The sequence below is a fragment of the Martes martes genome (assembly GCF_963455335.1).
Source record: "Martes martes genome assembly, chromosome: 8".
Lineage (NCBI taxonomy): Eukaryota > Metazoa > Chordata > Mammalia > Carnivora > Mustelidae > Martes > Martes martes.
The window spans coordinates 126868446-126892877 of record NC_137895.1 but is presented as its reverse complement, the minus strand read 5'-3'; the positions used below and the strand labels follow the sequence as shown (position 1 = coordinate 126892877).

The window sequence follows — 24432 nt, the reverse complement described above, 5'->3', positions numbered from 1 at the left end:
ATTATCTTCTCAGGAGCATAGATCAGAGCGCACTGTTGCCTGTGGCCCAGGGTGCCGTTCCCCAACAATGTCACCTGCTTGCTTCTGCAAAATGACCTCTGGAACTTTTGATTGAATGAGTCCGCATTCCTCCACTCCCTCCAAAAATGCCTCTCAGTTGCTCTCAAATGCTTTTGCATTTTCAGAGCCAGGGAGAGGGGAAGAAGTTAGTTTGAGTTACGGAATGGGACACCCAGGAAGCAGCCTTAGGGGCAGGCATGACCAAAGCTGCGCTGGGAGCCCAGTGGACGTGTCTACTTTTCTTCATGGATCTTGCTCCTGGTTCTCAGCTCAGGGATGGACATCAACTGCATGATTTGGGGGGTGTACCTTCTCCCAATCCCGAACACCCAACCTTGCAAAAGGACCACTCTTTTGTAGCCATGATTCTAGGACCTTGGCTTTGGTCCAAGACCATGTCACTCTTTTGTTTTACTTTGGAAAGAGTCAGAGTCACAAGCAGCATTGAAAGAAAAGCAGCCTCTTTAATGCTGGAACACTGTTAGAAGTTCTGTATCGTACCCTGTAGGGCCAAATGTCATCACCTGTGCAAACGACCTCTCCACGGGACCCCTGCCGCCCACCGGGAGACTCCTCTGACTTCTCCATCTGCCCATGGCTGTGCCATCCCTTCCATGACCAGACGGAGGCCTTTTAGGAGCAGAAACAGTGTCTAGTTACCCGTGTAGTGGTGATAAAGACAACAGTCGTAACCTTTATCGAGTGTGCATCTGTGCCAGGCTTTTAAAATTTTTTTAAATTTTTATTATTTATTTATTTATTTATTTATTTTGGGGAGAGAGAGAGAGAGAGAGAGGATCTTAAGCAGGCTCCACGCCCAGTGTGGAGCCAGATGAGGGGCTCGATCCCATGACCCTGAGATGATGACCTGAGGCAAAATGAGTTGAGCACTTAACCGACTGAGCCGCCCCGGCGCCCGTCAGGCTCTGTGTTAAGAATTTTCTACACATCAAATTTAATCTCAAAAATCCTGTGAGGCAGGTTCTGTCATTCATTCTCCATTCATAGATGAGAAACTGAGGCACGCCCGAGGCTGCACAACAAGCACACAGCCCGGGCTGATGGACTGTTGAATGAATCGGTTTATTTCTAAGAGTATTTTTCCAGATGCAACACTCTGTTGAATGATGAGCTTCAAAGCTAACGGAGTGAGAGAGTCTAGTAACAGCTGAACAAAATCTGAAAGCCTAAGAGCTCATCCCATCAAGCATCACCCACTTTAGCTGTTAAAGGAACCCAGGTGCCCTTCCGCTAAGTGTTGTCAGAGACAGCCACGCACACCTGGACTCAGTTTCCCTCCAAAGTCCCAAGGAGGCGGGCGGGCATTTGCTGGTCTCAGGGTTATGGCTGAGCCGTGCTGAGTTTTTCCTCACCTGGGGGACACACCTTCGTGACATGGGCTGTTACTGACCATCCCCTGTGTATCCTCGCCAGCACTCTGGGCAGTCTGAGGGTAAACTGAGGACAGGAGCCACCACCCGTGGTTAGCTGCTTACAAAGAAGTCTCAGCTTGTCCGTACAGAGGAGCAAATAAACTGGCACATGTCAGCTGGCTGCGGGATGTACCTTCATATAATGTAGCTGCTGAGTTGGGATGGGGCATGGCTGACGTGCTGGCACCTTCTCTGCCTAAAAACTCTAAGATGATGACTTTCCTGAGCCCTCCCGGAGACCTGCGATGACAATTCACATAATGGGCAGAGACAGAATACGTTGATTTCGATGAAGCCATCGCAGCTCTGGACACTTGAAGCTGACGACTAGGTGCTAAAGTAGTAATAATTTAGCCTTTACCTCAAACCCAGTTAAATATCTTGGAGGCAAAAAAACAGTAATGGGTAGCTTCCTGAGACTGTTCTTTGTGATTCCGAATCTCGGTGTTATTTTCACTAACTCCTCTTCCCGTTTTTCAAATGAATACATAGAGTGTTGTGTGAGCTCATGCATGTCCCTGTACACCAACGGTATTTTTTTTTTAAAACGGAGAACTCCAAAAGCTCATAGTGACAAAAGATGGTTTATTTCTACTTTACTTCTACTGGGAATTAAAAAAGGAAAAATGTAATACGAGCCCCTCTGGTCAGTGAGGGTGGAAACTCTGTCCCCAGGTTTGCTTTCTGGTCGGCACACCTTGGGGGAGCCACAGAGACAAGGGTCAGCAGGTTATGAAGGCACCACTCTTGGAAACGCATGTACCAGGAGCTCATCACGACCCAGAAAAGCAGGGCTTTCCGAAAACCAGTTCATGTCCGATTATGCATCACTGACAACGTCCTCAACACCCAAACCATTTAACTCGGCAATAGTTAACGTTTATTCTCCGACTAGGAAGTAGTTTGAGGGACACGGTACAAAAAAATAATAAGCATGCAGCCCTTTATTTAGTTTTGCAAAGTCTCTGCTTATAGTTCTGTATATTACATGACTGTGTTATACAAATACATTTATTTACAAAAAAACACTCCAGCTGTGCAAACTTGTTGCTTTTTAAAAATGTACGGGGAGCCCCCATTTCTGCCCATCCCGAGATAAATTTTTAAAGCATGCATAAAAATTAACTTTGGTGTGGGAAAACTACTCTGTGCTGTCACATACAGTATTTCTGATGTCTATTTATATATGTACAAAAGTTGATCAGTTGACAGAACCGTACAGAAGTGTACATGTTAAAATTCACAATGCAATAGTGTGGGTTACCACGTCTCCGAAAGCAAAGGAAGGGGTTCGATACTGCAAAGAAACCAGCTAGAGAATCCCAATATGTTTAAAAAAAAAAAAAAGAAGAAGAAAAAAAGAAAAAGAAAAGAAAAAAAGAGAAAGAAAGAAAAGCAAAGAAAGCTAGCTCGCTTGGGCTGCAAATTATCATACGTAATTTTCATGGCAGTGCAGGTTCGATAAACTGCCTTCGACACTTGCCTCGGGGCTGGCTTGTGTCGAAGTTCACGGCATACTGTCTAGCACACTACTTTCACATGTACAATGCTATAGTATCAAAATGTTTTTGGCAAAAAGGATCTTGAAAGGAACCATGAAGTTCTGACAAAAATAGAAATCTGTAATAAAGCTAAATAACACTAAAATAAAAGGAAATATTATAGTATCTGTTTTACAATTTGTATAGTCACACTTGTGTATTTCTCTGTTCATGTCTAGTCTCCGTAATGAAAAATATTTTTGTACAAAACATACTAAAATTCTGGAATCATACATGTTTTACATGCTGAATACATTTCCCCCTCCCCCCCATCTCACACGCACTCTTCTCTCTTGCCAGCCACTCTGTAACACATGCTTACTTCATGTAACAGATATCGAATATAGACAGTAAACACTATGTAATTACAACAGCAACAAAGTAAAAAAAACGAACAAGCTTTACCGAGATCTAGTCATCCAGTATTTAGCACACACTTAGCATGAAGCCCCAAAGAGTACAGCAATATGGTACATTCTCTTGTGAAAACAGTTGTTGAAGACTGTTGGAAAAAAAAAAAATTCTTTTTTTTTTTTTTTTTTAATGCAACTCCGACTTGTGCCTAATAGGATTTGGCCTTTAAGAGGTTTCTTTTGCTGTGGATGGGGTGGCTTTGCTGGAACTTCCATTCTGTGCCTTGTAGCTGGTGAGGCCGGGAGTGTGGATGGTTCTGATGCCCTTGGCACCTTGACTCAGAGAAGTGGGGGAGGCGGGGGAGGGCGGGGAGGAGGAGGACGGGGGAGCGGCTGCTCGGCCGTTTTGAGTCTGCAGTGAGAATGAGAGATGGTGGCCTTTACCTGCGTGAGGGGGGCTCTGAAACTTTAAGGAGCCATTAGAGACAGAGGGGATGAGGGAGGCAGAGGGAGCAGATCGTCCTGTCTGGGGGCTGAGAGGGTTAGAAGTAACCGGTGGCTTAACGGTAGGTGGGATAGGCAAGTTAGAGCTGTCACCACTAGAGGAGGGCACAGAACTGCTTTTCCCAGAGCTGGGAGAAAGGGCTGGAATCCTAGAAGCAGGTAAGGAGGGGCAAGGAGGCTTACAGTCCCCACCAGCTTTCTTAACACTTCCATTAGCCTGTGAATAAAGATGGTGGGAGACAGTTTGTCAGAAAGCTGGTAACACGATCGATCCACAGGGTCTGGCAACACAGCCCTTCTGAGAACCATTAAATACCAGAGACCAAACCAAACCAAACCAGTTCAAGGCCTGAGCTAAGTCCTGTCGTGCTGTACTGAACCTGGCAGAAACCCCCACAGTACGGAGCGCAGGACGTGCGGAAGAGGAGAAAAGGGAAGAACAGGTGTCGGTGAGAACGGGCACATCCAGCATCCCACTCCCGTCCCGGTGCCAGGCTGGCCATGCGTCTGGGGGGGTTACTGGGGTGGGGGCGGGGCGGGGCCATCGTGACGGACCGTTAATGCGCCTCCAGTGCAATGCGGTCAGCATCTATGTTAGTACTGGTGACTTTCAGGGCAGCTCAAGGACAGCTCTGTCTCGCTTTCCCAACGTGTTCTGATGAGCCACTACCTTCACCAGAGAAAAGCCAAGGGGCCTGGCACCTTGTGTTAACAGTTAAACTTTGGAGTCACAAAGTAAAAGGTGTTTTACTGCAAGCATGCAAAAGCGTGGTGGAGAGTTTAACAAAGGTGTTTTTTTGTTTTTTTTTTTTAAATTTTTTTAGACTTTCTTCATGCCCCAGATCCAGGATGTCTATGTAAACCGTATCTCACAAAGAAAACACAGTATTTGGTATAAACTAAGTCAGCGACTTGCTTCTTAACCGCAATAGTGTCCATCCAAAATTGGGTTTTTTTTTAAGGTAAAACTACCTGACGATACTGGCGGGGATCCTGCAGTTTGGACGGCTTGCCAGGCTTGTCCAGGCTTCCGGGTCTGCCCTTGGAGCTCATGGGGACTGGCATCCTGCTCGTCTGTGGGGTCCCAGCGGAGCCCTGGGGGGAGGAACGGCGGGAGGGGAAGAGAAGAAGAAACGCGTGAGTGGGTTATCGCGAGGCTCTCCCCCCGGGTGCAGAGAAGGTCACCGTGAGAAGCCACAGCCCTACATGCAGGACAGATCGAGGAGACGGACATCAGGAGACACCACTGGGGTTAATTTGAAGAATCAAACAGAAGAAACGGCTCCACTACTGATCAAACGGATTTTAATGTGAGTATCAGAGCAATCATTTCAACAGCAAATGACCAACCCAGCGTCCTTGCGTTTACCCAACACCAATCAGCAACAGAGGTAAAAAGAGAATCGATTAGCTGTTAGACACCTAGTCGTTGTTGTTTTGAAGGTGAGGGAGAAAGTGTGAGTGAAAGGGATCGTGGCCAACAGACAAAAAAAAAAAACCCCAAAACAAAAAAAACCCACAATGAGCCACCTGAAAGGAAGCAAGTCAATCACAAGACACCTGTTGCTAATGGTGATTATGGCAGATGTAAGAAAGCAGCTGGGTCTTTCCACTCTCCATCAGACCAAGATACCTTACGTGAAGCCGAAGGTACGGACGTGGGGGGCTCTGGGGCAGTGGGAGCTTCCTCCAGAACTAGCAGGGAGCGGGGAGAGGCCTCTGGGGCTCTGTGGGGCGAGCTTGCCACAGAATCTCTGTTGGAAGAGCACGAAGTATCAACTAGGGCTTTTGGACTCATTTCACTGATGGTGGTTTCAAGCTGTTTGATGGTCTGCTCCAGGCTGTCCAGCGTCCTGTAGGTATTTTTTCTAATTTCATCCGTCCTGGAAATCAGAGCTGTGCTCTCTGGACCGGGCGGCTCTTGTCTCCTAGGCGTGCTTCTGGGGGTGTCTTCAGGTTGGGACCTAGTAATTTCAAATCTCTTGGCTTCCTTGTGCTGCTTCAAGGTGCCGTCCTCCTCCTCTTCCTCGTAGACCACCACTTGCAAGGTCTTCTTCCCCGTTTTGGTTCCCGTGCGAATCGCCTGAGTGAGAGCCGCCAGTTGCTTTTTAGGGAATTTGAACTTGAACTTCTTCTTGGGGTTTTCAAACTGGTCATCTGTCCCGTCGCCCTTGCTTTCTGAACTTGGAGACTCTGCTTGGCCCAACTTGCCCCGCTCCCTTTTATCCATTTCCTGTCCTCCTGATGTGTCGGCCTCGGCCAATGGGCTGTGTGGCTGTAGCTCCCGGTCAGCCTGCCGTGCTGGTCTGGGGCTGCCGGAGGCCACCTCCTCGGGGAACTTTCCAGATGTATTGTTCTGGACCGCCGGGTCTCCGTTTTCCTCCTCTTCCTCCTCCTCTATCTTCTCCTCCATCATCATTCTCTCTAACTCCTCATCACACTCCTCGAATATGGTCGAAAGTCTCTTATACGCGGACCGGATGTCCATGGGTTCGTCAAAAATGATGATAACCGGTTTCTTGTCCAGGCACACGACCGGCTCTTCGTTTTCATTTCCTCCTTGTTGGGAAGTGGTCTCTTTTTTGGCGTCAATATTAACCGTCTGTACATCTTCCCCCTTTCGGCTCACTATGTCTCGGACCTCCCCACTGGAGAGAACCTGGACCGCAGTTTTGGTAATCATGAAGGCAATGTTGTCGGGGGTCACGTTTTCCTCAGTGGGAGAACTTGGGGTCGACTCCCCGTCCTCGCCGGGGTTCACGTTCGCATGCCGCGCCCCCCTGGGTCTCAGAACGACCTGGCTGACCTCTGTCATGGCAACCTCTTGATCATGAGTTTTGACATCACACGGGCTCAATTCAGTTGACCTAGTGGGAGAGGGAAGGTCACACCTATCGGTATTTTCTGGTCCTTCTAGACCCATCTCCTTTGTCTTTCTGTAACTCATCTTCTGATGCTCCGTGTCAGAGACGGGGTACTGAGGTCCTGAGCCCTTAGGTCCTCTGTTTATTACAACTTCCGACGGACTAGTGTCAGAGTAGCTGGAGTTGACTTTAGATGCATTTTTCTGGGAATAGTTTCTACTGTCTCTAAATAAACTCTGGTTGGACATGGAATTTTCCTTCTTTAGGATGTCTGTTTTGTACTCTGAGGCTCTGCATGCATCAAAAATACCATCCCCCACTGCCATTTCCCACTTAGGGTGACCAAGAGCTGCTAGAGGCCTTGTGGTAACCTGAGAGGGACAGTGGAGGAGGGAAACCACACACATTAATCAGAAACGGATCCACAAAAGAAGGTAATTAATCTGCACGGTATCACTCAGAACACAGATGTGCTACACTCACCTTCTGGGATTCCATTTGGGGGCCATTTTCATATTCAACATCAGATTTCCGTATGTCTTCATGGAAAAATTCCAAATTCTGGTAGGATAGTGTAGGACACGTTACTCCACAAAACCACATCCCCCCAAAGTGGACTACCACTAAATTGCTCCTTTAATTACACTTCCAAACCATGCGGGCCAAGCACATTGGTTACACACCAGTCCAAAACCTACACAGCTCTGTTTACCTTGGGTTGTTCTGTTCTCCAACTTCCAAAAACGCCCTGTGTTTGCACAAGACGAAAATCTCAATTAGCCAAGTATTTTAAGTATTTCGAATTTTGTGAGGGAGCAGCTAAGAGGATAAAGGGACCGATTCTGTGTCAACAGGTTCTCTTTCCAGCATCTGATGGTGAGCCTAGCAGAATCTAAAACGGGAAGAGGGGTGTGGTGCTGTGGAAAGCACGGATCTCAGCACGCAGAAGATTCTGATCCTGATTCTGATTCTAATCCAGACCGGCCACCTCGCTGTGTTACCTTCACTTTTCTGGACCTCAGTTTTCTTGCTTATAAACCGAGGAACCAGATGAGATTTTTTTCATGTCCCTTCCAGCTAGATCTTTCACTACACTCTCTGCTTCTCTCATGGAAATTGTCCTATAAGGACTCTGCTTTCGTTGGGTGTGGTACTTGGAGATAAAAAAAAAACACTATTTTTCCCCCCGGTCAAAGGACAGATAGAAAAGATACTTGCATTTTTTTTTTTTTACTTGGACTCGCCAAGTAATGTGTCACAACAACCTTCAAACTAACAAGACCCAAGGTGATCAAATCCAAATTCAGAATGGTAATGTCGCCAAAACGTCTAAACACTTCCAAAGCAGACATGTGAGACTACCATGATGGCCGTGACATCGTAATTCAGCTTCTAGTCTCTAAATCCTCCAACATGGAGCGAAGGTCCACTTCTGAGGCTCTCAACAAGATTCAGGGCGTGAGAAGCCAGCGGGTGAGGACCAGGTGTGGACAGTGCTTGACCAGGAAGCGTGGCCTTTTCCGGCCCGTGTGTATCTGTTCCCTCGGGCCCTGCTGTGACACTAACACTAGCTGTGCCTCCTCGTTTCCCAGGCACCACTGCCCTCTCTTCTCGCTGCTGAAGCCTGAGAGGAAGAGGCGGTTATGGATGGGTCACAGTCCCAGGGAGATTGTTTGGTTAAAAGCAACGACAACAAAACAAAGCACAATCACGAGGTCCCACCCATCAACCCAGCACAATCCCACCGCCATGTTACATATGGAAAGAGCGTCCATACACATTCAAGGAGTAACATACAAACAACAAAGTCAGTATTAATCACATGGAAACATCATATAGGATACAAGGCGCCTTAGCTACCCAGCACCTCCTGTTTAACTTGCCCCCCTCCCGGTAAGGCCCCCAAGTGTGTGCAACAATTCGGCTGGTGTGGTTGAACAACGCCATGTCTAACATGGGATTTTAAACTTGGATTATTAAACAACTAACACATCCAGTAAAAGGTCTCAAGGAGAATAAATGAGGTCTTGACCCCAAACCTGGAGTTAGCGTGCCATGTTAAGACTCGAGTGAGGATCTATCCAGGGCCTGGACAAGGAATGGACATGTATGATACGGGCTGCTGACGAGTCGGACTGGCCTCTGCTCCGATCGGTCCGAGCCCATGCCATCCCCATGGTTAAGTGTTTCAAATCTTACCCAGGGACATACATATTTTAGAACTGATGGAGTAGCAGCCATAATCTAATGAAAGCCATGGAGATAAACATGCTAAGGGCAGGTTTCACGTGACCTGTCATTTTGGTCACTGGGCTAGAGAAAAGAATGAGCGTATTAAAGCAGGTGCGCTGACCTCACCCAGGGTAGCTTGGTCACAAAGGTCATGTCATCTCACAACATCTTAGATATGATCTCAACGGTCAAGACTCTGTGTAAAAAGGTAATTAAGCCTCTTTGTATCTGCTTCTAGGCCCTGAGATCTGGATTGTTCCGACAACTATGTAGCAAGCTCACGATGCACGTGGGCAATGAGCCAAAACCATCAGAGACACAGTTACAGGAAAATTGCATACAGGTGAAGTACTAGGTTAGTGTTTCATGACAACAGAAAAAATTAAGGAAATATTTGAATTATAGAAGGGTAGATGAATAGACTGTGGAGAGGTTAATAAGGATACAAATTTGGGGACAAGTCCAGTGCTCGTCGTTATTGTGAAACAGGTCAATCTACCGAGTATAATGATCTAAAATAAGCAGTAGAGTCCCTACAGGGCTCTTGTGACAGACCTGCTTAACCTGAGGGACTCGCCTGAGATGCACGAGACTGGAAAGATATGGCTTTCTAACTCCAGGGCAAGGAATCGCACGCAACTTTTTTGCCAATTAGTAAAATTCTGCGAGACAATGATTGTCTCTAGAGGGATCTTCCAGAACTTCCCGGTGCCCAGGCAGTGTTTTAGCCAGAAACAGTCTCATTAGTCCAGGCATGCCTTGTGACTCAGGGTCTGCGAGGGTCCTACATGAGCTGGTTTTAATAAGGCCACATAGGGCAGTCCTACAGACTGAAAAAACAAACTATTTCCGATACAGCATCATGGGTTCAATCCAGATTAACAGGTTTTATCGTTAAGTCTCATAACCTCTGCTGGTGCACAAAGTCCCCCTCACCCTGCCTATAACAGTGTTACATGGCCGATGAAGTTTGCAGGTGGCCTTGTGATAGCTGTGAGACAGGGGAAGGAGGCCGGCCTCCTCAGCAGGGCCTTGTGGCTGGAGCGAAGTGCCCCAGGACTGTATCTCTTCAAAGATCATGTCTGAACAGCCCTCTGACTTGGGATCCTCTCTCTCCCACACTGAACGAGCTTTCTTATACAGGGACTGAGGTATCCAGCCGGTGTCGCTATTAGGCTACACAGCAGTTGATTTGGTTGACTTTATCTATGGGATGCTAGAACCTTCGATTTCTGGAATAAATGTTCCTGGTGAAAAATGCTAGGACTTGAGTTGGTCATGATAACCTTTCAATCCTGACGTGTAGACAGAGGCTTCCTCCAGATAAGATGGCTCTATATCCCAAAATCAAAAAAGCTCTAGATGTGACTTAAAAAGCTGACGTTCAGAAAATCAGGCTGACGTCCTTTCCCTGACGTACTTATGCAAAGACAGTGAATTTTGGTTCAGAGCCTGGACATCTGTCTGGATGCCACAGTGTGCATCAGCACTAAACCCAGCCTGGACTTGTGGTCTTGCCAGGATAGTCTGAGAATGTGTTGTACTTGATAAAAATTCTGTCTGGCATCCTCGAACGTGTGTGCAAATACATATGTGTGCATCTCCATGAGGGTACCCCTGGGGACGGCAGCGGACGTACAGCTCTGCCGTGTGTCTTCTTCCTAGAGTCCGAGGAAGTAGAGTCCTACTCTAATGTAGGTGTGTTGGACCCAGAAGACGTGTTAAAAATTAGAAAAAGCGCTACACGCTCGATCGATGTTTCTGTTTTTTTTTCTGGAGTTCGAGAAAAATCTTGCAAGGTGTGTGTATACTCTTCAGTTTGGAAAGAGAATGCCTGAAATTCTGCATAGACTACTGGGTGCTGTGCACAGGAACGCAGAGGTCACAGGTTAATCTCTGATTAAACCTCAGGCTGTGTCTACATTAGTTTAAAAAAAAAAAAAGGTGAGAGAAAAAAAGAGGGCACAGAAGGACAAACACGCATGAGCGGTGTTAGTGTCAGAGCAAGGAAAGAAGGACCATCGGACTGTGTGGCCAATGTCTCCGCCACGTTACCTTCTTCTCCTTGGCCGGGACCGTGGCCCCCGGCCTAGTGTCTTTAACGTGACTGTCAGCCCGGGACTGCTCAGCATGACTGTTTGAATTTACATCCATAAAGGAACACTTCTGGAATGCCTGAGGGATTAAAATACTGAGGTTAACAGGGATCCAAGCGCAGCGAGGAGGAAGGAGGGAGGAGGCAGGGGGTCCAGAGGCACGGAGACCTCAGGCCAGGCCTGCATGCAGGTCACACGGGGCCAAGGAGGCAGCGCCTGTGACACGGGCTCTGCATCTGGGCCTCAGGCAGCAAAGGTGAGTGCAGAGCCAGGGGCCAAAGCCTTCCTTAGTGTCTGTGCCCGGCAGGATTTACGGACAGGAGTCTTGCAAGGAATGCCCTTCCTTCCAGAACCTCATTTGCGCTTAGTAGGGTTTCTTGCTTTGACCTTTAAAAAATGCTGACTATGTAAATGAATGGAGCCAAAAAACTATCTTTCTTTTTTCTTGGTCCTTTTCTTCTTTTTTTTAAACCAGCTTTCTTGAGGTCTGAGAAAAAGGGGCACAGGATATTGTAAACCTTTCCATCTTACAACAGAAGTCATCCTTACCAATTCATTGTCCATGGTAGTACTAGGGACTTCCGTGCTCTGGGGGGTCCTAAGGGGCATTTAGAGGAAAAAGAGGACGTCTTTAGCACCCAGGGACTCTGAGTGGCCTCAGGGCTGCCTGAGCCTCTAGCCCTGTCTCTGAACACTATCAAATTTGGTTCAAGAAGCCCACGTCGGCTCGTGTGCACACAGGGTGAGGGAGTTCTCAGACGGACAGAAAGCCGAGGCTGGGCGCGGGGGCACAGAGGGAGGGACAATACAATCGTGACAGCAAGAAAGATGAAGAACCCCAGCGCCCGGCTTCTTGAAATCGGTGGTTCTCAACTCAACGCCGTGTCACCTCGTTAAAAAACAATTCTGTTACCCGGGCGTCACCCAAAACACAACTCATTCAGAGGCCTTTTCTTCCCTTAAAAAAAAAAAAAAAATTCCCCCGAATAATCAAATGCGCAGCCAGGATGAAAGACCAGTTATTTAAATGAAAAAAAAAATCCCAAATAATTGCCTCATATTTTCTTAAGGTCAAATAGGGTCCTTTGGAAAGGACTCTGTGGGCAGAACGAATAACCCGTGCCCGTGCCGAGTTAACCATTTCAGTAAGGTCCTGAAATACGAATGGAGCCGATGCCTGGGGCCTTCCCGGCCTGCTCTCCCCCATGCCACTCACTCCCCATTCCTGCAGTGTTGGCTCCCCCTTGCAGGTCCTCAGAAACCCCAGTCCTCGCCGGCCCTGGAGAAGCCCACTTAGGCCATCACCATCTCCGCTGGGCTGTCAGCCCCTGGACTTGGAAGCCTGTGGCTTCTTCCGGTGCCTGGTACCCCAGAGCCGGCAGGTGTCCCACAGTTCCATTTGGAAGCTTGCTCGTGCTCCTGGTCCTGCCTGGGGCGCCTAAGTCCAGAGCCAGCGGCTGACCTGCTGAGGCAGCGGGTTGGACCCATCCCCGCCACCCCACCACCCTGCCGGAGGGCTGTCTGGCTTCGGCTAAGTTAGGCTTAGAGCACTTTATTCACCACCACCAAGATAACAAGGAGCCAAGTACTCCAGCCTTTGAAAACGTTCAGCCAGAGAAAGCACCTAGGAGATAGGCAGACATCAGTGGAGGGAAATGTTCTCAGGCCATGAGCTCTAAGCGGCTGAACGCATGACCTCTGTTTGGGGCCTAGTGCGGGGTTATTCATGAGCCTGAATGTCTCTGCCTCTCAGATCAGCAGTGACCGTTCACCTCGCGCAGGTTTAACATCATCGACCGCTTTGTCGTCCACCTGAACCAGACTGGGCCAGGACCAATTCAGACCGTGCTGTGGGCCAAATGCTACAGCGAAGGGTCCCAGAACCTGCTTCCATGTCCTCGGACAAAGCCCAATCCCCCAGCAACAGGCAGCCTTGTCACTGGACACAGCCAGCGTCCTCGGCCCGGGGGTCCTCCCTGGATCGCGGAGGGATGGACACCTCCACGCTCGCAACTCTTACACGCGTCACTAACCTTAGCAATCTAGGCTTCCTACGAACGACACTCACTAGCCATTCTGAAAACCTGTCCGCAAGCTGACTGGTGGGAGGGGTGTCCCAGGCCAGTCTGGGAGTTTTAGAGAGGCCCCGAAGGGCGCCCCCATGTTCACAAATCAAGCCAGCGGCCCTGGAGATGCAAATAGCCCAATTTTGACAGTTACCACCCAGGAAGGCAAAACAGAACAGCCGTGGTAGAAATGACACAGCTGGCAAGTTCTCTCTACTCCATGGAAAGAATGTGGATCCGTGGGGCCTGCACAAAGCCAGAAGTACGCTGGTGCACAGGCGGCACGTTCTGGGGCCCTACGTGGTTGTGGTCTGACCATGTGACCATCCAAAGGGGGGAACATCCTAGAATAAGTATGGGTCAAAATAACGAAATATTCTATGAACAACAGGCTTTGGTCTGGGAATTATGCATATGTCACTGGTTAGAAAAGTTCCTAGAATGTACACCCAAGGTAAATTCTCAGCCATGATTTGAATGTTGGGATAAGCTTTGAGTATAGTTTCTGTAGCCCACCCTTCATCCTATGAGGGGACTGTGTCAATTAGTTAAAAAATATAAATCCAAAACTAATATGTAAGGTATCATTTCTCAAACAGGCCAAAGAAAATGGGAAACAGAATCTTTTACCTTGTCAGAATATTAAAAAGGGGATGCTGACAACGAATGAGAGCCTGGTATGGAGGGCAGAAGGCCTAAGGGCAGCCATTCTAAGTAATAAAACCCAAGGAGGGGACCCCACCTGAAGTAGGCCTTAGTCCTGATGAAGACAAGGGCTGGTCTTTCGGATCCCTGTCTTTAATTGCTTTTGAAATGACGCCAACTATCAAGACTAAAAGGAAAGGAAATCCTCTCAGCCAGAGCGAGGAAACCTGGCAATTGATTTTCTGTATGAACTTCCCGAGCTGTTTGGTGAGATGATCATTCCTTACACATGTCATGAGGTACCCTGAGGGCCTAGTTGAGCGCCATCTTGGAAAGGCGGAAGCCAAGGCCAGAACACGCAACTTTCGGGGCCTAGGTCCAAAGGCTTCTCGCCAGCCCTCTCCAGTTAATGAATGTGTGAGACACAGCCGGAGAGTCCCAGACAGGAAGGCAAGGAGCCACGGCCACCTCATCCACATACCTGCAGTTCTGCCATTATCTTGTCTCCTTCCTCTTCTTCGTCCTCATCCTTGGAGGAGGAGGTCGTGACTGGTGGTGGGGATGGGGTCCAGGCAGAAGCAGGCTCCTCTGTCGGACATTTTGTGGCTCTCGCCTGGGGGCTCGGTCCGGCATCTTCACTGCTTGCCTGTGGAATATTCAAATCACAGAGACTGGATTAAGCCCTGCCGGTTCCGGCAAAAAGAGGGCGGGATCACGAGAACACGCGCTCCCGTACTGCCTGCTGTGCTAGTTTCCTGCCTCTTCAAACGCAGTTCAAAGACCGTAACATCCCCCCTTCCATTCAGTTTGGGTTTTGGTTTGCACAAGCTGCCATTTTGTGAATGGCCTTAAGATCTTCAATAAATTGGAACGACTCAACGCTTGGTGCCTTTAAGAAAGGCCCACGCCTACGACATCTCCTCGGAAACCGTCTTTCACATTTAGCACAAAAGACAAAACTTGCCAAGTAAAGTGGAAACTAAAACTCACTGAACATCTTTCCGTATGGACTCGCACAACTGTGTCAGCCCATCTCACTTAGCGTTGTAGGCTGGTCTTTCTTTGGCCTCCTCTTCACCTCCCTCCCCTCCCCATTTTCAATCTTATGCCGCCTTGCTGGGGAGGTAGTTTGTAATCTCCATGTTACTTTTTTTTTTTTTTTTTGCATGTTACATTCTTGCAGCCAAAAGTCAAGTAAGGATAAAGCTCGTGGAGCGGAGTCTGGCCCCAAAACACTGGCTGACATTTTCCCATCTGTGGGGCCTTCCTGTGATTTTTAGCTTAGTCAGTTCTCTCCTCTGCCTTACTACGTGTTGGGTTCTAAAGGAGAATATAGAGAACCTTGTCTAAGGGTATCATCTGAACCCAGAGACCAGTTCCCCAGCGCTTAACCCATCAGACCTTAGCAGTGGTGTTCTCCTTCCTGCTGGTGTAGACCACATCGCCGGACCTCGTGGTGGTGAGCCCTGATCCTGGCAGGTAGCTCCGCCGAGGGGGCGGGGGTGGAGGAGGCGGGGACTTACCCCCCAGCTTGTCCAAGTCTTGTTCTGAATTTGGAGAGTCTTCTGGAAAACAGTGTGCCATTGAAAAATAATCTCTTTGCAGGATAACGTCCAGAACAGGGTATTTCTAGAAACTCGATGCAATCTGACTTAAATATTTCTCTAGTTTCTCCCTAGTGTGATGATTAAAGGTACGGACCCTGAAGCTGGACTTGAAATCTCAGAAAGATCCTGCTCAAGTTAAGTAACTTCTCTCTGCCTCGGTTTTCTCATCTGTTCAATAGGTGTTATTATAATCGCCACTGGGGGCCTGTGAGGATGAAATAACTTAATATACGGGAAGTCTTTGGGACAGTGCTTACTGGCTTACTGTAAATGCAATGCAAGTATGAGCTATCCTTATTCAACAAAAAATCTGGGTTTTACTTGGAGAGATGAAATACTGGAGCCTAACGACAAATCCAGGGGTGCCTGGGTGGCTCAGTCGGTCAAGCGGCTGACTCTTGCTTTCGGCTCATGTCGTGATCTCCGTGTGGTGGGATCGAGCCTCGTGCTGGGCTCTGCACTCAGTGTAGAGTCTGCTTCTCCCTTTCCCTCTGCTCCTCTCCCTGCTCCCTTTTCGATCTCCAAAATAAATAAATAACATCTTTAAAAAAAAACGAACCCAGAGCCCCCCACCTAGCCTCTAAAGCCTCCATCGTGTGAGCAGGACGGGTCGGAGCAGGGGATGCTAGAAGAATGTGGCCGCTGAAGGGCCAGAAGGAGAGTGGGAGGCAGACAGAAGAGAAAACAAAGTCAGGGAGAGAGTGGAGTTTTGGTCACAGCTGTGTGGTGGGAAAGGGCTCTTTGCTAACGGAAGGAGGCGGTAAACACAACCGCAGAAGCAGAAGTTAGGATGGACACCACAGGTTAGAGAATGCAGACACCAGCTTGGCTTTCTCCAGAGAACTGCCCCCGGTAGGCACTTAACGAAACGTAAACCGTCAGCCCCATTCCTGCCTTGATCACTGAGCCTCACCTCCGCCCTTCACCAGCACTCAGGCCCAGAGCTCACCAGAGCGGGAGAACCGCACGTGGACGGTCGGGGCTTCCAAGTGCGCTTTACCCAGCCCTCTCTAGGGACAAGGTACCCTCCCTGGAACGTGTCTGTCTCTTCTGAGCAACCTAGGCAGAGCTGTTTGAGGAGTTTCTACTTAAAATTAGAGTAAGGATGTGGGTAAATCATCACGGTGATATGCCCGAGATTCCGGGTAGTGGCCGGTTCTAGTCTGGTGCACCAGGGTGCCGGGTTATGAGGCCCGAGCAGCACTGGGCCCCCTGGCTGGTGCCTAAGCCAGCAGCCCAGCCAGGGGATGCCCTCATCAGCTCTGTGGGTCCCCCCAGGGACCGGCACAGGCTGACAGGCTCCGGAGGTGGGCCCAGGTCTCCTCTCCTGTGTAATGACAAAGTCTGTCTTTGTTTTTTTGTTGTTATTGTTTCTTTTTTTAAAAAGATCTTCTTTATTTATTTGAGAAAGAGAAAAATATTGAGAGAGAGACAAAGCATGAGCTTGGGGGGGAGAGGGAGAAGCAGGCTCCCCACTGAGCAGAGAGCCTGATGAGGGGCTCGGTCCCAGGACCCTGGGATCATGACCTGAGCTGACGGCAGACGCTTAACCCACTGAGCCACACAGGCACCCCAAAGCCTGTCTCTCTGACCAGCTTCGGTGAGGCTCCTCTGAGTCCTCTCTTCCACTAGGTTTTGCCCTTGGTTGACTCAGCCCAGTTTTAGCAAAGAATTCTACTAAGTCAATTCAGCAAGACATCTGATCTGGTTCTTCATTCCCCGCGCTGGACGGCCAAACCCTTGGCTTGCCTTTAGCACAAATCTCCCTGCCTTTGATATGCTGCGTTCAGAGTTGAGTTCAATTTCTCTCCCCCACTGCAGTGGTCTTGAGTCAAGTCTTCCTTGCTCTTTTTAACACACAGCTCTGCAAATAATTTTTCTATGGCACGGAATGAGGCTACAGTCCCTAAAACTTTCCAGTGACGTTTAGGAGCTAGTGGTCCATGCCCATTATCAAAGTAGTCAGTACACACAGAGGAAATACAAAAAGCTTTTCTTTAAACCCTCAGTATAGAATTTTACCTCATTAGTAAAAACACAAATAAATAAAAAAAAATAACATCCATGCCAAATAAGTAAAAATGATAGGAACCAACGTTTGCAGGAAATGGCTTGGACCCTTATGCATTTCTGGTAGCCTGTCCATTCGCGGACTCTGACAGGAAGTCAGGCCACGTGTTAAAAAAACAAAAAACAAGGGCATCTGGCTGGCTTTGTTGGTGGAGCATGCGACTCTTGATCTCAGGGGTGTGAGTTCAAGTCCCACGCTGGGTGCAGAGTTTATTTAAACATTAAATAAAAAGAACGACAAGAACATTTTAACCGAGTGAAAAATACTTCGGGGACTAATTTTTTAAAAACGCTTTATGCAAATTTTTTTACTCTGAAGGAACACAAAGCCCAAATGCAGTCAGTTAACAAAACGTAGTTTTGTTACATAATCATGGAGAAGGAACAGTTCTAATTTGTAACTATTTTTTTAAATAATTTACTTGAGATTCTAAACATCCAGGGACTATCTGACAGAATTCAAAATGGAGAGAGCCAAATTAGGCCAGATAGAAACGGAAGTGGGGGTAGATCCTTCCCCCATGAGACATTCCTCACAGGAACTCAGGGAGAAAAGCCATCTTGAGGAGAGCAGAGCTGACCCTCCCAGGCCCCTTCCTTCCCGGGCATGTGCTGCCTCCCCCTCCAGGGTCCCTAAACAGGCCTCCTCCCACAGCTGGCAGGTGGGGAAAGGAGGTGAAAAACTTGGCACAGGCTCATGGGGAGAGTTTCCGTGAGTGGGATTTTAGAGCAACGTTGGGGAAGGAAAACCCGAGACAGGGTTTCAGTGGTTATAAATTGTATCTACTTCCATGTTCCTGGACATGGGAGTCAAGATGGCGATTCCTCCTCAGACTACTTTGGTTCCTGGACGAGGCATCCCTGAATTTGGCTCTGAGACCCTGGGCTGTCTCAGACAATGGCGTCTCTGTTCTTGGCTCCGAAGTCAGAGCGAGGCATGGGGCTCGTTGGTTGGAGATTTAGTAGGCCGGGTTTTCTAGCAGTTATTTTATGTTGTTAATGACACATTGATGCTTAACTTCCAGAGTTTAGCTGGTTCAATATACAATCTAATAATTTTGATTTAAAAAATGCAATTTCGCCTTATGATCCAATATCCCCTTGGGAGCTCATAAAGGCTGGTATTTTCTTCCTGCAGCAGATGAAAAGCCCTTACTTTAAATGCAGCCCTCTTATCCTCCCAGCTGGTGCTGTGAAGTGTCATAAATTCATAGGAAATGTAGAAGCTAGGAATCTAAATTTTACCTTACTGGGCACTATCTTGGTATCCTAATGCAGAACACAAGTTTCCCTGCTAGGGTTTTGGGTGAAAAGGCAGGAGTGAGAATCCAGTGACTGTTCAGGATTTGTTCTTCCTGTTCCACAATTTTATCCAATTCTTGAGATGTGAGAGATTGGTCCTGTCAGCCAGCACGTGCTCCCGTGGGCAGCCAACCGGGCCCAGCTCTGTGAGTGCCTCACCTGAAAGTTCCAGCTTGTCTCCTGGGGCATCGCCCTTTGGTTGTGGGCCCGTGGCTGGTGGCATCTCCAGGTTTGGAATTGACTTCATGATATTGGCCTGAGCTTCTTCTAGCAGCTTCTCAAACTCTTTCCCGTTATAGTGGTCCAGATTGTGCCTTTTCTCTTCCCATTTCCTTTCTGCTTTCTGAAGGAAAATCACAAGTGAGGGAAGTTTAGCAACCAGAAGGGAAAGCTAATTAGAGATTTCATGGCGATGGAGGGGGCGGTCTGAGGTCCGTGCTGAGGGACATGTTTGCCCCTCAGACAAACCTGCCTCTGGGCCCGCTGCCACGGAAGCCGACGTGACTGACATTCGTTCACAGAGAAGCGAGCTCAGAAACCCAAATTCATTTGTTAACTGATTATTGAGCACTTACTTACTGCTACTCTCCGAATAGTAATAAAAAGGACACAGGGATGTGCTTTCCAAAGCACACATCTCACAACCAGGTTTCTGTCTTGAAACCAAGAGTTTTCATTGTGGAGGAGATGTGCAAATGGACAGGAACAAAACCAAAACACTCACTGGGAACAAAGACTCCTATGCCTGCCTTCCACGTCTGCCTAAGGACAGCTCTATGGCCTCTGGGTCAAACGTTCTGACGTATAAAATGGGCTTTTTTAGATTACATCTAAGCTCCAAGTTCTACACTAGGGAGAAATACACGAAATGCATTTTTAAATACCCATACGTTTTTGAAAAGAACATGTTCCTGTGATTTTGGGGTGGCACAGGAATCATCCCAGATGGGCAGAGGGGAAATTAGCACCAGGATTACTAGAGCCCCACAATGGGAGAATGAGGAAAGACAGAGGAGATCGCTTTCTTAGCACTCTTTAGCCAGAGGACGCTGGAGCCCAGTGAGACGAGGATTTGCCCAAGGGTCACACTATCGAAACCCAAGTCTCCACCATCATCATCCTTACCAAACCCTCCTCCACTTTATTTGTCTTCCCTAGCATTTATTTTCATCTGGCATACACTGGTTCTCGATCTCTCCCTACAAGCAGGACGTTTCTCGAAAGCACGGACTTTGTCCCTTTGGTTCACTGCCTGCCCCAGAGCCTGTGGGGACCTAGAGCATCGTGGGGCTCAGATCCTGGTTGTGGAGCAAGTTCTCCTCATCCGTCAGCAGCGGGGTGGGCAGAAAAGGTCCAGGCCTCCTTTCTGCAGATCCGGGCATTTTTAACAGACTTAAGTTCCAGGACCGTGGCCAGGGCAGTCTGACGAGGTTATTTTTCTCTTGAGACCTGAATTATCCCTGTTGATCTGTGAGAGACGCAGGATGGTCTGGGGTCAGGAGTGGAGGACGCACGGGGCAGGAGGAAGGAGGAAGCAAGCTGTCCTACTCGGGCACAGACACCAGCCCTTGGTAAAAAGAATCTTTAAAAACATGGCCTGTTTTCTGTTCTGTGACGTTAAGGCCTAGTTTTCTCTTTCCGTTCTGACTGCCTCTGCCTCTCACCCCAAGCCTGTGCTCATGACTTCCTATCCCGCACCCTTAATCCTAGACCCACCACCTGAATCGACTCCATATTATCTCAGAGTGATTTTTTGAAGATGCTATTTTTTACCGCCAGTCCAAGCAGCAGGATTTTTTGGATGCCCACACCATCTCGGACTGCCTTGCAAGCTCCCCGAAATCTGGTTCCAGCTTGTCTTGCCAGCCTCATCGCCCCTGCCTTGTTCCCTTAAACAGTTTCCTTCAACAGTGGACTTGTGGCTGCCTTTGCTCTAACGCTCCTCTAACCCAGCCTGCCATTGCCACCCTGCTCTGCTCATCCAGGCTCTACGGATTTTTCGAGACTAACGGCAAACGCTTTGTAGGCCTGCATTCACCAGGAGTAAGCCTGAGCCGGCACGCGCCGGCCGGGGACAGCCGACTCACATTTCTCCCCAGGTGCGTGCTCCCCGATATCCCGCTGTAACTCGAAATCGGCGATGGGAAAATACACCACAGAAATGGGCCATTTTACAAATCGGGGCGTTCCCCCGCCCCCCCCTCCCGCCCCCCGCCCTGAGAGCCGGTTGTTAAACACTTCCCAGCACACCAGGGTCACATCGTCCACCGTTCTTGAAATCTTAATCTTTCTCTTAATCTGGCCATTGAAACCCATGGATAGGGCTACAAAATCTAGCTTTGATACTTATGCACATATATGTATGATCTCGACAACCAGACGATACGCTCTTCGAGGGAAAGGACTGGGTGCCATTCCTTTATGGGGCTACGAGAAATGGAAATAGGACCCTACCTCAATAGACACCGCCCTGTTCTTGGCACTCACGCTGTGGATCTCCTCGATGAACAAGCTCTGCATGGTGGAACCATTCACGGGCGTCTGCGGGGACTGCGGAGCCTGAGCCGACGACGGCAGAGCGGAGGCCCCTTCCTGGGCGGCGGTGGGAGGGCCGGCTGGGTGAGGACCGGTCCCCACAGGCAGGTGCTGGGCGGGGTTCAGCAGGGCGGCAGAGTGCTGGGAGGGCTGGATGACCACGGGAGAACTCTGTGCGTGGTGAACGGTCAAGGGCACCACTTCCGACTTCACGTCGCCGGGGACTCCTGCCGCGTGGAGGGGCTGGCCCGAGGCGTGGGGCGCCTCCTCCTGGCTCTTCAGGACTTCGGCGGCCATGGCCTTCTCCATCGCCACGTACTGAGCGGCCTGGGCCGCGTCTGTACCTTTCAAGAGTCCGTCGGTGACGTGTCTGGGAGAGACCAGGCACAGCAGCATTAACTCTTACAATGGGTAGCCTGCATTTTATTTTTATGGCATGAACTTGAACGCTGTGTCATCCCAAAGCCAGGCAGGCTGTTGCTGCAGAATTAAGACATTCGAAAACCCCGAGTAGCCGCTCAGTGTTGAGGGTTTCCATAGCAACTTCCTAATGCCCTCCAGTTGTCTCCTGGCTGTCTCTGGTACCTGCTTTCTCAGTCCTTCCCTTAAGATAGGGTCTGTCTCTCCCTTTCCACTAGCTCCGTCACTATTTGTGTGGTTGCGACAGGCAGTGAACACAGGACCCTAACAAGAACTCCTGTACCCAGTCCTGGGAACAGTCCTGGCAGAGGGACAGCGCTCAGACAGGCTCAGTTCCAACCCCCAAAGCTTCTTGATCCCTCCAAGCTCTCCTTTCACGGCTGAACCCCTGCAGAGGGCAGCTCATACAGTTGACTCCTGTACAGCATGGGGTGGGTTAGGGCCCTGCACGGTTGAGAATCACAGTATAACTTTTGTCACCCTCCCCCCAAAAAACCTAACTGCTAATTGCCTACTATTGACCAGAAGCCTTATCTAGATCATAAACAGTTGATTCACATATATTTTGTACGTTATTGCTGTATTCTTACAATAAAGGGAGAAAAGAAAATATTAAGAAAATCACAAGGAAAAGAGAATACATTTTACAGTATTGCCCTGTATTTATTAAAAAAAAAAAAAAATTTACACAAGCAGACCCGTGCAGTTGAAACCCGAGTTGTTCGAGGGTCTACTGTATTCTAAGTCCTTGGGTTTGCTCTTCATGTCGTTCAGCCTCGTGTGATCAGGATTTTCCACCCGGACTCGACCAAGCCTTTCTGCAAGGCCGACCACGACTTCAAATCTAGCACCTAGGTTAGTCCTCAACCTCCTCTGCTTTTTGGGGTCTTTTCACGCTATTTGTTGATTTGGATGTGGCTTTGGGGTCAGGCAGACCTGTGCCTGAATGTCACCATTCCCGCCACATTCTAGCCGTATGATGTTGGGAACCTCACCTTTCTGAGCCTCACATAGTTTTCTATCAAATGTAATAACGATGAGGACGAGGACAAGAGGATGAGAACACCTTCTAGTGCCCTCCTCGCAGGTTATTGTTAGGATCAACGTAGTTCTAGGTCAGACAATGTCCAACTTGACTGATAACCTTCAATCGGTGCCTCAATTTGTTATTAAAATGTTCTCTCTCTCTTTTTTGATTTGAAAAGACAACCTTGCCTTTTGACCCTCCTCTGCTACTCACTTCTGTTTCTTTCACCAACCCTGTTCCTTCGATCCCCAAGGGTCCCCAAGGATCTGTTCCCCTCTCTCTGTCTCATGCTACCGTGCCCTTTCTTCCACTGCCACGAATCATCTTCAGGAAGGCCACTTCGAGCTCTAGATCTCTCCTCCCACCTGCTCCCGCCCGCCCCGCCAGCCGAGCTGGGCAGCCCCACACGCGAACGCCAACTCTTGAACTTCCGGGAGCATTTCTCCTAACTGAAGGCCTCTCTGCTCCCGAAGTGAAGGAGGCTACGAAAATATTGTGAGCCACTCTTCAACACTAACGTGTTCCTGAAAAGAACCACCTTCAAACGATTAAAAAAAGAAAAAAGAAAGTTTACCGGGTTTGCTAATGTTAAGCTCTAGGCGGTACCAAGCGCGGCGAAGAGTGGAGACCTCTGGTCACAGCGCAACAGAATAAGTGCGGTGGGAAGGAGTCGCTGCCTCGCCTCGGGACGCTTCCCCACCCCCCAGGAAGCCCGGTTACCTCCGCAGCATGGTCAAGGTGTCGGTCATGCTTCGCACCCTCTGCAGGAGACTGTCCAGCCTGTGGGGCTCCTCCTTCAGAAACCGCACGGCCTCCACTTCGATGCGCAAGATGGCTCGCATCTTGTTCTGTAGGGTTGGGAATTCTCCTGCAGGCCAAGAGCCAGGGGGTGAGCCGCCGGAGAGGCAGGACGAGGAGCCCCCACCCCGAGTGCGCACTGGACAGGCTCGGAAGCGCGGGGCTCACGCGCTCCGCACGCGTCTTCGGAAGGCAGCCGCCTGCCATTAGTGTCCCTTCGTCCTAAATCTTACCCTTATTTAGGGTACTTGCCTGTTGCGTTCAGTGAGGCATCGCCGGTGCCTAGAACGCTGCCCGGCACACGTAGGTGCTTGCAGACTTTGTGCACGCACACAGGCATGAATGACGCATCCTTCACTACTGGACAGATTTTTAAACCCCGCGGGAGACAGGCTCCGGACTTCTCCCTTCAAGCAGGAGGCTCACCTTTCAGGGTAGCTACAGCTTCCCCCACTTGTCGCAGGAGGAAAGCCCCGTCCTCCACGTCTTTTAGAGTGACCACTCGGCTGGCGGATGTGGAGTCCTTCTTCAAGTCTTCAACAAAGTCTTCCAGCTCACTGTGAGGGGCAGGGGAGGAGCAGACCAGCAGATGGGGGTGAACACCGGGTCCATACAAAGGGCGGCTGCAGTAGCCAAGGGCTTGTCCCCGCCTCCCCTCGCCTTCTGCTAAGATGGCAGCTCACAAGAGTGGCTCCGTCTGGCTTAAATATTCTGCTGGGGTGCAAGGCAGGTGCAAGGGAGTTTTCCCAGGGCCTGTTGATGGGAACACCCCTTCTTTATTTTTTATTTATTTCTTTACTTTCAGTGGGGATACCGATGCCAACTAAGGGACAGGTGTTGTGCACTTTGTAACGTGACAGAGGGAATCGACTGTATGCG

General features: G+C 49.1%; 1 protein-coding gene across 3 annotated transcripts in view; it reads right to left on the bottom strand.

Moving 5' to 3' along the window:
* Positions 1-2419: 2419 nt before the first annotated feature.
* KIAA1217 overlaps positions 2420-24432 on the bottom strand; it is a 288781-nt gene continuing 266768 nt past the window's right edge. Inside the window, exons 11-22 of one of the 3 annotated variants that reach the window (XM_080810111.1) lie at positions 23980-24110; positions 23476-23623; positions 21228-21678; positions 18933-19116; positions 15196-15359; positions 14276-14440; positions 11043-11162; positions 7468-7503; positions 7239-7316; positions 5525-7126; positions 4864-4986; positions 2420-4108 (exon numbers count right to left, since the gene is read on the bottom strand). In XM_080810111.1, coding sequence (XP_080666237.1) covers positions 3614-4108; positions 4864-4986; positions 5525-7126; positions 7239-7316; positions 7468-7503; positions 11043-11162; positions 14276-14440; positions 15196-15359; positions 18933-19116; positions 21228-21678; positions 23476-23623; positions 23980-24110 — 3697 coding nt within the window. In that variant the 3' untranslated portion in view covers positions 2420-3613. The remainder of the gene's footprint in view (positions 4109-4863; positions 4987-5524; positions 7127-7238; positions 7317-7467; positions 7504-11042; positions 11163-14275; positions 14441-15195; positions 15360-18932; positions 19117-21227; positions 21679-23475; positions 23624-23979; positions 24111-24432) is intronic. The other 2 variants (XM_080810112.1, XM_080810113.1) reach the window with 2 other exon arrangements.